The sequence below is a fragment of the Schistocerca nitens genome, chromosome 4 (assembly GCF_023898315.1).
Source record: "Schistocerca nitens isolate TAMUIC-IGC-003100 chromosome 4, iqSchNite1.1, whole genome shotgun sequence".
In the NCBI taxonomy this organism is placed as follows: Eukaryota; Metazoa; Arthropoda; class Insecta; order Orthoptera; family Acrididae; genus Schistocerca; species Schistocerca nitens.
In genome coordinates this window covers 802,329,982-802,342,330 of record NC_064617.1, presented here as the reverse complement: position 1 = coordinate 802,342,330, position 12,349 = coordinate 802,329,982, and the positions used below count along the sequence as shown (strand labels likewise).

Genomic DNA, 12,349 nt, shown 5'->3' with positions numbered 1-12,349 from the left:
GCAGCTGTTAAACGGGTATTCATTGGACAAATATATTATACTAGAACTGACATGCAATTACATTTTCACGCAATTTGGGTGCGTAGATCCTGAGAAATCAGAACCCAGAACAACCACCTACGGCCGTAATAACGGCATTGAGTCAAACAGAGCTTGGATGGCATGTACAGGTGCAGCTGCCCATGCAGCTTCAACATGATACTACAGATCATCAAGACTAGTGACTGGCGTATTGTGACGAGCCAGTTGCTCGGCCACCATTGACCAGACATTTTCAGTTGGTGAGAGATCTGGAGAATGTGCTGGCCAGGGCAGCAGTCGGGCATTTTCTGTATCCAGAAAGGCCCGTACAGGAGCTGCAACATGCGGTCGTGCATTATCCTGCTGAAATGTAGGGTTTCGCAGGGATCGAATGAAGGGTAGAGCCACGGGTCGTAACACATCTGAAATGTAACGAGCCGGCCGTGGCGGCCGTGCGGTTCTAGGCGCTGCAGTCCGGAACCGCGCGACCGCTACGGTCGCAGGTTCGAATCCTGCCTCGGGCATGGATGTGTGTGATGTCCTTCGGTTAGTTAGGTTTAAGTAGTTCTAAGTTCTAGGGGACTGATGACCTAAGATGTTAACTCCCATAGTGGTCATAGCCATTTGAACCATTTGAAATGTAACGTCCACTGTTCAAAGTGCCGTCAATGCGAACAAGAGGTGACCGAGACGTGTAACCACGCCGGCCGATACGCCAGTATGTCGATGACGAATACAAGCTTCTAATGTGCGTTCACCGCGATGTCGCCAAACACGGATGCGACCATCATGATGCTGTAAACAGAACCCGGATTCATCCGAGAAAAAGACGTTTTGCCATTCGTGCACCCAGGTTCGTCTTTGAGTACACCATCGCAGGCGCTCCTGTCTGTGGTGCAGCGTCAAGGGTAACCACAGCCATGGTCTCCGAGCTGATAGTCCATGCTGCTGCGATAAACCGCAATCGGGATAGTCTACAATCCGACCTTTATCAAAGTCGGAAACGTGATGGTACGCATTTCTCCTCCTTACACGAGGCATCGCATCAACGTTTCACCAGGCAACGCCGGTCAACTGCTGTTTGTGTATGAGAAATCGGTTGGAAACTTTCCTCATGTCAGCACGTTGTAGGTGTCGCCACCGGCGCCAGCCTTGTGTGAATGCTCTGAAAAGCTAATCATTTACATATCACAGCTTCTCCTTCCTGTCGGTTAAATTTCGCGTCTGTAGCACGTCACCTTCGTGGTGTAGCAATTTTAATGGCCAGTAGTGTATGCTGCCGAACCACTGCCAGAAGCAAGGCGAGCAGTCTGATGTCCACATCACGCCGTGTCGCATGCACTTGCTGCTCGCCTTATTTCTGCCAGGTGGTCAGTCGAACGTTTATATGATCATCCGTTTCAGATTTTGTCTCATGTTGCGTGAGACAGCGAGACCCGTCAATTATGATACTGGCACAACTCGATAACCCGATGTTCTAACGAACGAAACCGATCGTGACCCGATAAATGTGTTTCAGTACAGCTGTGGGGGTTCCCTTAATTATTCATATTATTGGGTTGGTGCATACGTTCGTAGCGTTTTCCATAAGTTTAGCAAACACAACAGAGCCTTTTGTCATTCATAATATATTCTCTTTCGCTATTCACAAAAATCTGTCAACTTGGGGTAACTGTTCGACTCCGCGACTGTAGGAATCACTTGGATCTGAGGCGAAGAACTCGTCGAGTCATTTCCGGAGCTCATTTTCATCTGGGAAGGATGTTCCTTGAATGTTGTTCGATAGAGAGGGTAAAAGGTCAAAATTTGAGGGCGCAAGATCTGGTGAATAAGGTGAGTGCGAAACGACTTGTCAACCCTACTCCTGTGTAGTGTATCTTGTCAGTATAGAAGAATGCCGGCGGACTTTTTCGTGGAGTATCGTCGCTTTTTGCAGTCTTCCTGGTCCTTAGTCTTGGATTACGTCTCCAAGACGTCTCATTTGTTGACAATAAATGTCGGCAGTTACGGTTACACCTCGGAGAAGCAATTTGTACTACATCACACCCTCGCTGTTGCACCAGATGCATAACATTTCCTTTTATGGATGCGCGCAGGTTTTTGTACAGGAAGTTGCTGCTTTGTTTGGGCTCAGCTACCCCTTTCCTTTCCTTTTGTTGACATAAAGACACCATTTAGCGTCACCGGTAACGGTACAGGACAGGAATGGTCGGCGTTGGTCTCGAGCCAATTGACTGCGAGCTAGCAGAGTTAGACATATGGTCATTCTCTGATTTTTTGATTTTGGGTTAGAGCATGCGGTACGAATACACCAGATTTCTGAACTTTCTCCATTGAGTGCAAATGTCGTACGCTGGTGGAATGATCACAGTTCATCACATTTGCTAGTTCTCGGGTACACTGAGGTGGATCATTGTGTATTAATGCTTTTAAACGATCTTCATCAAAACTCGAAGGTCTTCCTGAAAGTGAAGACTCTCTGATCTCAAAATGATCCTCCTTAAAAAGAGAAACCAATTTACTGCCGTGCTTTGTCCAATGGCGCTACCCCCGTACATGGCACAAATATTTGTGGCTGCCTCCGCTACTGTCACCCCTCTACTGAACTCAAACAGAAGAATATGTTGGAAACATTCCGATTTCTCCACATGACACTCCATTTTCTAGCGTCCACTGCTCCACTCACTATCCGCAAATGACGAAATGACAATTTGTGAACTCAAATAGCAACAATGAACTACAAATAAAGAATGACGATTGATAAATAAACCCATAGTAAGCGGAATACCATCATCCTAAACAAAAACGGTAAGAAGTTATGCATCAACGTAATAGCATCAATCAGGTGTGGAGTTCGAATGATCAGGATTACTGCTGCAAATTCTTTTACTGACTGACCCTTCAAGACATCGTGTCCCAAAAGGTATGTTACTTTGTACACTGATGAGCCAAAACATTATGAACACAGGCCATTGCAAGGCTGAATGCCTGCTAGTGGTCTTGTGGACACGTGAAGCAGTAAGGAAAGAATGTAAACGAAAGAGAAACGAATGGGCAGTCATTAAAGTGAAGATGCGGGTCGCAAATGCGAAAGTCCACTAAAAAACGGCTCTGAGCAATATGGGACTTAACTTCTGAGGTCATCAGTCCCCTAGAACTTAGAACTACTTAAACCTAACCAACCTAGGGACATCCCACACATCCATGCCCGAGGCAGGATTCGAACCTGCGACCGTAGCGCTCTCGCGGCTCCAGACTGCAGCGCCTAGAACCGCACGGCCACTCCGGCCGGCAATATGTAATTCTGCAGGCTTTCGTGCCCGTTGTCGCTGTAGGTAAAATCTTCTGGGTTATTAGGCCGCGTCATATTTCTACTAAAATAATCGATTTTTCGACCCCCCTGCTGGGATCTTCCTCAAGATCTCCTGGTGTCCACTACTGCTAGAACACTGTCAGAGACGAGTGTCGCGTCCTCTTATAAGGGGGAGTTTTCCCGCGTTCGTGCTGGAGAAATGACGGTATTGGTTGAAATTCATATGGCTACCATTGGTGGTCCATAGTCACAGGCTAATATTCCCTCTCTGATGCAGAAGAAGGGGCGTTGTTGGCTAATCTACTGTGGACACCATTGGCGGCCCATCGTCAATGGATAGAAAGGCACTATTCCACACTTACACTGGAGAAGGGGTATTGGTTGAAATTCCTGCTACTGCTACTGGTTGGTCGTCATCATTGGCTAGATTCGAACCGGACAGCGCAAGAGAGGGGGAATTTCTATCCAAAGTATTATAGTCCGCCGAGGTGACTTGCAGCGGGTTGTTTATGTCGCTCGCACACCGCAGCCGCGTATTCACTTCCTTGATGGCGGGGAGCCATTATGCTGGAAGCCCGTATCCGTCCTCTCTACTGAAGTTACATGCAGTCTTAGAAATTTCAACCTCTTCTTGGACTTTTCTTCTATAAATATTTGTTTCCTTAGCCAGTACACGTACGTTATTAAAATCGATGTCAGCGCCACAGTTCTCATTACGTTCCGCTACTGCTGAATGTGCGCTTTGTTTTAGCGGCATGTGCCGTTCGTGTTCCTTAATGCGTTCCTTAACAGTTCTTCCTGTTTCGCCCTATATACACTTTGCCGCAGCCACATGTCACTTGATAAACGCCTGACGATGGGCCGCCAATGGTATCCACAAGAGTAATGCCAACAATGCCCCTTCTCCTGCATCAGAGCGGGAATATTAGCCTATGACTATGGCCCACCAATGGTAGCCATATGAATTTCAACCCATACCATCACTTCTCCAGCACGAACGCGAGAAAACTCCCGTTCATAAGAGGACACGACACTCGTCTCTGACAGTGTTCTAACAGTAGTAGACACCAGAAGATCCTGAGGAAAATCCCAGCAAAGAGATCGAAACGTCGATCATTTTAGAATAAATATGACGCGGCGTAATAACCCAGAAGATTTTACCTACAGGTGGTCATAATGTTTTGGCTCAGCGGTGAGTGTACGTGTGTGTATGTGTGTGTACCCTGCCTGGTGCAGTGATGAGCGTGAGTCACTGGACTGAGCGCACTTGTTTGTTGTGGACAGGCGGCTACCTGGGCACGGTGATCACGATGGCGCTGTCGGGCGTGATGTGCGACAGCGAGGTGGGCTGGCCGCTCGTCTTCTACGTGTTCGGCGGCCTGGGCATCCTCTGGAGCATCCCCTGGTTCCTGCTCGCCTACGACACGCCGGCCAAGCACCCGCGTATCGACCCCGCCGAGCGGCGATTCATCGAGGCTTCGCTGGGCAAGGTGCCCGCCAAGGTGAGTCCAGTTCCCATCACGCAGCTCGGTCCTTTGTCTACTGGCACAGAGGAGGAGACGCACTATGGTGTACTGCAGTGGATACTGTGCGCCAGAAATGCTCATCTCACTGTCGTCAACTGTGTGACAGCAAAAAAAAGCGAAAGTAACCGAAAATGCAGTCAAGTGAGGAGATTCTATTTCACCAAAACAATTCTTGACAGTCATACAGGAAGTTTTTATAAGGTGCATGTGAAAAGTTCGGTGACAGGTCTCATAAACTGAAGAAAACTGTCTAGAGTCACAAACAAAATACCTACACTGGCCTTCAGTGTAATCAATGTTAGCTAAAACACACTTCTGACAACTGTTATATAGCTGTAACTCTTCAGACTTTCCCGGCGAGACCTTGACATGTGGAATAATTCGGTCTACTGCTGGATGTTTGTGACGCTCAGGCACAATATTTACGACACGTAACTCGTTGCCTTCATCAGGTGCTACCTGAGCCTGCCTTATTGGAGGACCTTGTCCAGTATTTATGCCCAAAGGATGCTGGGCGCTCTCTTTGCCGACCGCGCCCGCCTGGCGTTGCTTGTAAGGTGTTGTCTCTTCCCCGGTGCTCCCTCGAACGCCATCTGTGGCAGCTCTCTGAGGCCCGTCCTGTGTCGAGCACTCCGTTCGTGGTCCGGCCCACCTGCTGCTGCTCCTGCGGTTTTGCCCCTTCCCTGGTGCTCCCACGGACATCCTCGCCCTGCTCTTCCACCATCTGTGGTCGTGGCAGCTGTCTGAGGCCAGACCCGCGTATGGCGTTACGTTCGCGGTCTGCGCCCGCTTGGCGCTGCTCGTGAGGTGTTGTCTCTCCTCTGGTGCTCCGTCGGACGTCCGCGCCCGCGTCGTCCACCATCTGCTGTTGTGGCAGCTGTCTGAGGCCCGTCTCGCGTAGGGCGCTCCGTACGCGGTCCATGCTCACCTGGCGCTCCTTGTTAGCTGTTGCCTTTTCTCTGGTGCTCCGTCGGACGTCCGCGCCTGCGTCGTCCAAAATCTGCTGTTGTGGCAGCTGTCTGAGGCCCGTCTCGCGTAGGGCACTCCGTACGCGGTCCATGCTCGCCTGGCGCTCCTTGTTATCTGTTGTCTCTTCTCTGGTGCTCCGTCGGACGTCCGCGCCTGCGTCGCCAACCATCTGCTGTTGTGGCAGCTGTCTGAGGCCCGTCTCGCGTAGGGCGCTCCGTACGCGGTCCATGCTCACCTGGCGCTCCTTGTTAGCTGTTGCCTCTTCTCTGGTGCTCCATCGGTCGTCCGCGCCCGCGTCGTCCACCATCTGCTGTTGTGGCAGCTGTCTGAAGCCCGTCTCGCGTAGGGCGCTCCGTACGCAGTCCATGCTCACCTGGCGCTCCTTGTTAGCTGTTGCCTCTTCTCTGGTGCTCCCTCGGACGTCCGCGCCTGCGTCGTCCACCATCTGCCGTTGTGGCAGCTGTCTGAGGTCCGTCTCGTGCAGGGCGCTCCGTCCGCGGTCCGCGCTCGCCTGGCGCTGCTTGTTAGGTGTTGTCTCTTCTCTGGTGCTCTGTTGGACGTCCGCGCCCGCGTCGTCCACCATCTGCTGTTGTGGCAGCTGTCTGAAGCCCGTCTCGCGTAGGGCGCTCCGTACGCAGTCCATGCTCACCTGGCGCTCCTTGTTAGCTGTTGCCTCTTCTCTGGTGCTCCCTCGGACGTCCGCGCCTGCGTCGTCCACCATCTGCCGTTGTGGCAGCTGTCTGAGGTCCGTCTCGTGCAGGGCGCTCCGTCCGCGGTCCGCGCTCGCCTGGCGCTGCTTGTTAGGTGTTGTCTCTTCTCTGGTGTTCCGTCGGACGTCAGCGACCGCGTTGTCCACCATCTGCTGTTTTGGCAGCTGTTTGAGGCCCGTTTCGCGTAGGGCGCTCCGTACGCGGTCCGCACTCGCCTGGTGCTGCTTGTTAGCTGTTGCCTCTTCTCTGGTGCTCCCTCGGACGTCCGCGCCCGCGTCGTCCACCATCTGCTGTTGTGGCAGCTGTCTGAAGCCCGTCTCGCGTAGGGCGCTCCGTACGCAGTCCATGCTCACCTGGCGCTCCTTGTTAGCTGTTGCCTCTTCTCTGGTGCTCCCTCGGACGTCCGCGCCTGCGTCGTCCACCATCTGCCGTTGTGGCAGCTGTCTGAGGTCCGTCTCGTGCAGGGCGCTCCGTCCGCGGTCCGCGCTCGCCTGGCGCTGCTTGTTAGGTGTTGTCTCTTCTCTGGTGCTCTGTTGGACGTCAGCGACCGCGTTGTCCACCATCTGCTGTTTTGGCAGCTGTTTGAGGCCCGTTTCGCGTAGGGCGCTCCGTACGCGGTCCGCACTCGCCTGGTGCTGCTTGTTAGCTGTTGCCTCTTCTCTGGTGCTCCCTCGGACGTCCGCGCCCGCGTCGTCCACCATCTGCTGTTGTGGCAGCTGTCTGAAGCCCGTCTCGCGTAGGGCGCTCCGTACGCAGTCCATGCTCACCTGGCGCTCCTTGTTAGCTGTTGCCTCTTCTCTGGTGCTCCCTCGGACGTCCGCGCCTGCGTCGTCCACCATCTGCCGTTGTGGCAGCTGTCTGAGGTCCGTCTCGTGCAGGGCGCTCCGTCCGCGGTCCGCGCTCGCCTGGCGCTGCTTGTTAGGTGTTGTCTCTTCTCTGGTGCTCTGTTGGACGTCCGCGCCCACGTCGTCCACCATCTGCTGTTGTGGCAGCTGTTTGAGGCCCGTTTTGCGTAGGGCGCTCCGTACGCAGTCCGCACTCGCCTGGCGCTGCTCGTGAGGTGTTGTCTCTTCTCTGGTGCTCCGTCGGACGTCCGCGCCCGCGTCGTCCACCATCTGCTATTGTGGCAGCTGTCTGAGGCCCGTCTCGCGTAGGGCGCTCCGTATGCGGCCCGCACTCGCCTGGCGCTGCTGGTTGGGTGTTGTCTCTTCTCTGGTGCTTCGTCCGACGTCCGCACCCGCGTCGTCCACCATCTGCCGTTGTGGCAGCTGTCTGAGGTCCGTCTCGTGCAGGGCGCTCCGTCCGCGGTCCGCGCTCGCCTGGCGCTGCTTGTTAGGTGTTGTCTCTTCTCTGGTGTTCCGTCGGACGTCAGCGACCGCGTTGTCCACCATCTGCTGTTTTGGCAGCTGTTTGAGGCCCGTTTCGCGTAGGGCGCTCCGTACGCGGTCCGCACTCGCCTGGCGCTGCTTGTTAGCTGTTGTCTCTTCTCTGGTGATCCGTCGGACGTCCGCGCCCGCGTCGTCCCCATCTGCTGTTGTGGCAGCTGTCTGAGGCCTGTCTCATGTAGGGCGCTCCGTACACGGTCCGCGCTCGCCTGGTGCTGCTCGTGAGGTGTTGTCTCTTCTCTGGTGCTGTGTTGGACGTCCGCGCCCACGTCGTCCACCATCTGCTGTTGTGGCAGCTGTTTGAGGCCCGTTTCGCGTAGGGCGCTCCGTACGCGGTCCGCACTCGCCTGGCGCTGCTCGTGAGGTGTTGTCTCTTCTCTGGTGCTCCGTCGGACGTCCGCGCCCGCGTCGTCCACCATCTGCAATTGTGGCAGCTGTCTGAGGCCCGTCTCGCGTAGGGCGCTCCGTATGCGGCCCGCACTCGCCTGGCGCTGCTGGTTGGGTGTTGTCTCTTCTCTGGTGCTCCGTCGGACGTCCGCGCCCGCGTCGTCCACCATCTGCTATTGTGGCAGCTGTCTGAGGCCCGTCTCGCGTAGGGCGCTCCGTATGCGGCCCGCACTCGCCTGGCGCTGCTGGTTGGGTGTTGTCTCTTCTCTGGTGCTTCGTCGGACGTCCGCGCCCGCGTCGTCCACCATCTGCCGTTGTGGCAGCTGTCTGAGGTCCGTCTCGTGCAGGGCGCTCCGTCCGCGGTCCGCGCTCGCCTGGCGCTGCTTGTTAGGTGTTGTCTCTTCTCTGGTGTTCCGTCGGACGTCAGCGACCGCGTTGTCCACCATCTGCTGTTTTGGCAGCTGTTTGAGGCCCGTTTCGCGTAGGGCGCTCCGTACGCGGTCCGCACTCGCCTGGCGCTGCTTGTTAGCTGTTGTCTCTTCTCTGGTGCTCCGTCGGACATCCGCGCCCGCGTCGTCCCCATCTGCTGTTGTGGCAGCTGTCTGAGGCCCGTCTCGCGTAGGGCGCTCCGTACACGGTCCGCGCTCGCCTGGTGCTGCTCGTGAGGTGTTGTCTCTTCTCTGGTGCTCCGTTGGACGTCCACGCCCACGTAGTCCACCATCTGCTGTTGTGGCAGCTGTCTGAGGCCCGTCTCACGTAGGGCGCTCCGTACGCGGTCCGCACTCGCCTGGCGCTGCTGGTTAGGTGTTGTCTCTTCTCTGGTGCTTCGTCGGAGGTCCGCGCCCGTGTCGTCCACCATCTGCCGTTGTGGCAGCTGTTTGAGGCCCGCCTCGTGTAGGGCGCTCCGTACGCGGTCCGCGCTCGCCTGGCGCTGCTCGTGAGGTGTTGTCTCTTCTCTGGTGGTCCGTCGGACGTCCGCGCCCGCGTCGTCCACCATCTGCTATTGTGGCAGCCGTCTGAGGCCCGTCTCGCGTAGGGCGCTCCGTATGCGGCCCGCACTCGCCTGGCGCTGCTGGTTGGGTGTTGTCTCTTCTCTGGTGCTCTGTCGGACGTCCGTGCCCGCGTCGTCCACCATCTGCTGTTGTGGCAGCTGTCTGAGGCCCGTCTCGCGTAGGGCGCTCCGTATGCGGCCCGCACTCGCCTGGCGCTGCTGGTTGGGTGTTGTCTCTTCTCTGGTGCTCTGTCGGACGTCCGTGCCCGCGTCGTCCACCATCTGCTATTGTGGCAGCTGTCTGAGGCCCGTCTCGCGTAGGGCGCTCCGCATGCGGCCCGCACTCGCCTGGCGCTGCTGGTTGGGTGTTGTCTCTTCTCTGGTGCTCTGTCGGACGTCCGTGCCCGCGTCGTCCACCATCTGCTGTTGTGGCAGCTGTCTGACGCTCGTCTCGCGTAGGGCGCTCCGTACGCGGTCCGCGCTCACATGGCGCTGCTTGTTAGGTGTTGTCTCTTCTCTGGTGCTTCGTCGGAGGTCCGCGCCCGCGTCGTCCACCATCTGCCGTTGTGGCAGCTGTTTGAGGCCTGCCTCGTGTAGGGCGCTCCGTACGCGGTCCGCGCTCGCCTGGTGCTGCTCGTGAGGTGTTGTCTCTTCTCTGGTGCTCCGTCGGACGTCCGCGCCCGCGTCGTCCACCATCTACTATTGTGGCAGCTGTCTGAGGCCTGTCTCGCGTAGGGCGCTCCGTATGCGGCCCGCACTCGCCTGGCGCTGCTGGTTGGGTGTTGTCCCTTCTCTGGTGCTCTGTCGGACGTCCGTGCCCGCGTCGTCCACTATCTGCTATTGTGGCAGCTGTCTGAGGCCCTTCTCACGTAGGGCACTCCGTACGCGGTCCGCGCTCGCCTGGCGCTGCTTGTTTGGTGTTGTCTCTTCTCTGGTGTTCCGTCGGACGTCCGCGCCCGATTCGGTCGTCATCTGTGGTCGTACCAGCTCTGTGAGGCCCGTCCCACGTTGGGCGCTCCATTCGCTGTCCGCGCCCGTCTGACACTGCCCCTCAGGTTTTGGCACTTCCCTGGTGCTCCGACGGTCGTCCGCGCCCTGTTCGTCCATCGTCTGCAGTCGTGGCGGCTGTTAGAGGCCCGGGAGTTGCGTTCGCGGTCTGCGCCCACCCGGCGCTGGCTCCTGCGGTATCACTACTTCTTGAGGAGTTTCTTGGTTCCTTTCGTTGCGCTCTGGTAGGCTCCAGAGCCGGACTCCACGCCGAGCTGAGCTGGTAACCTTTTGACTCGGTTTATTAGGTTGTCTGTGACCTTGACCTCGATGGCCTCCTGTATGACACTGTCCCAAAATCTTGGTGTCTTTGTCACAAGTTTGGTGTTGTTGTAGTCCACTGAGTGACCGAGCTCCAGACAGTGCTCCGCTATGGCTGATTTGGTTGCCTGTCCGAATCTGGTGTGCCACTGGTGTTCTTCGCCCCTGACGTCCACTCTCCTTGTTGTTTGGCCAATGTATGACTTTCAACACTGGCACGGGATGCTGTGAAGGCCTGGTTTACGTAGTCCCAGGTCGTCCTTCACACTCCCTAGCATTGTCCCAATTTTGGAGGATGGACAGAAGATACTCTTTATGTCTTATTTTGAAAGAATTCTGCTGATCTTTGCAGAAATAGGTCCAGCCACCTTCTTCGCCTCCTCTGGCTCCTCTTCTGTACCCTGTTGGCTGTTGGGAACTGTCAGCAAATATTTTCTTGTGGAATCACTCGAAACACCGTGCTCACGCGCAAAGCTGCGAAACGTAGTAATTTCAGGACTAACGTAAAGCGCGGAAACAAAAACAAGTCTGCCGACACCAAATCTGTAGAATAAGGAGCGTGTTGACGAACAGTCACCTCGCGTTTGTGCGAGTGAGCACACAGTCATTGCGGATATCCAACAATGCGTGACCACAGTGCTTCGAGCGACTGCACAAGAAGCATTTACTGGCAGTTTCCAACAGCTTTACAACAGATGTCAGAAGTATGTTGTACCCATTGTGATTACTTTGAATGCCAGTGAAGCTATTTTGTTTGAAACTCCCGTTTCCTTCATTTCCTGAGGCCGTATACTGAACTTTTCAGACGCACTTTGAAGTTCCCTAAGCTGGGAAAATGAAGGAGGTATGCGTATTAATGGATCATGCCATAATCATCATCGTTCTGCTGCTGACATTGAATATAATGGGAATGAAGACTTTCTCGACGAATTACACTGATAAAGTCTTCTCGGATTTTTAGCCGAGTGGTGCAGTCGTGTGGTCGCACTGTCGCAACATTTGGACTTGTATCCTGCTCGCCGTGTTCAGGCGAAGTGTCGGGCTTACGTCTTTTTTTTCGCATTTCGCATTTCACGAGGACCGAATGGAACGTGGGTAGATGGTATTAGAAGACGTGCCGGAGGAACGCGAAGCCCCTAATGGTTGGGAACGTCTAGAGAAGACATTCGTCCAACAGTGGAGTGCTGCTGATAATTATGAATTCACGTCCTGTCTCACACGCTCCCCCCTCCCCCCTCCACCCTTCTCCTCAGACACATACCATACACCTGCTGCGAATAGTCAAAATGGTTCAAATGGCTCTGAACACTATGGGACTCAACTTCTGAGGTCATCAGTCCCCTAGAACTTAGAACTAATTAAATCAATCTAACCTAAGGACATCACACACATCCATGCTTGAGGCAGGATTCGAACCTGCGACCGTAGCAGCTGCGCGGTTCCAGACTGAAGCGCATAGAGCTGCTCGGCCACAACGGCCGGCTGCGAATAGTCCTCCTTCCCACTTGTCTCACGGTTATGTGAGGTAAAGCCTATTTGCTTGATTCTTATCTCTGACCTCGCCACTGTATTTTTGTGTAAAATAAGCAAACGCATTTAGTAGAGAGTAATTTTTTCGTAGGAACAGATTATTACCATTTTGTGAGGAACAGATTATTACCATTTTGAAAGAAATCTCCACATGATGAACGATGTCTTTCTCGGAGATTCCGCCGGCCGCTGTGGCCATTCGGTTCTAG

General features: G+C 55.0%; 1 protein-coding gene across 2 annotated transcripts in view; it reads left to right on the top strand.

The window, feature by feature from the left end:
- The window catches only part of LOC126251869 (sialin-like), a 133,143-nt gene that overhangs the window by 80,332 nt on the left and 40,462 nt on the right, over window positions 1-12,349 (top strand). For both annotated transcript variants that reach the window (XM_049952557.1, XM_049952556.1), the window contains one exon: window positions 4,619-4,836. In XM_049952557.1, the coding sequence (XP_049808514.1) occupies window positions 4,619-4,836 (218 nt within the window). The remainder of the gene's footprint in view (window positions 1-4,618; window positions 4,837-12,349) is intronic.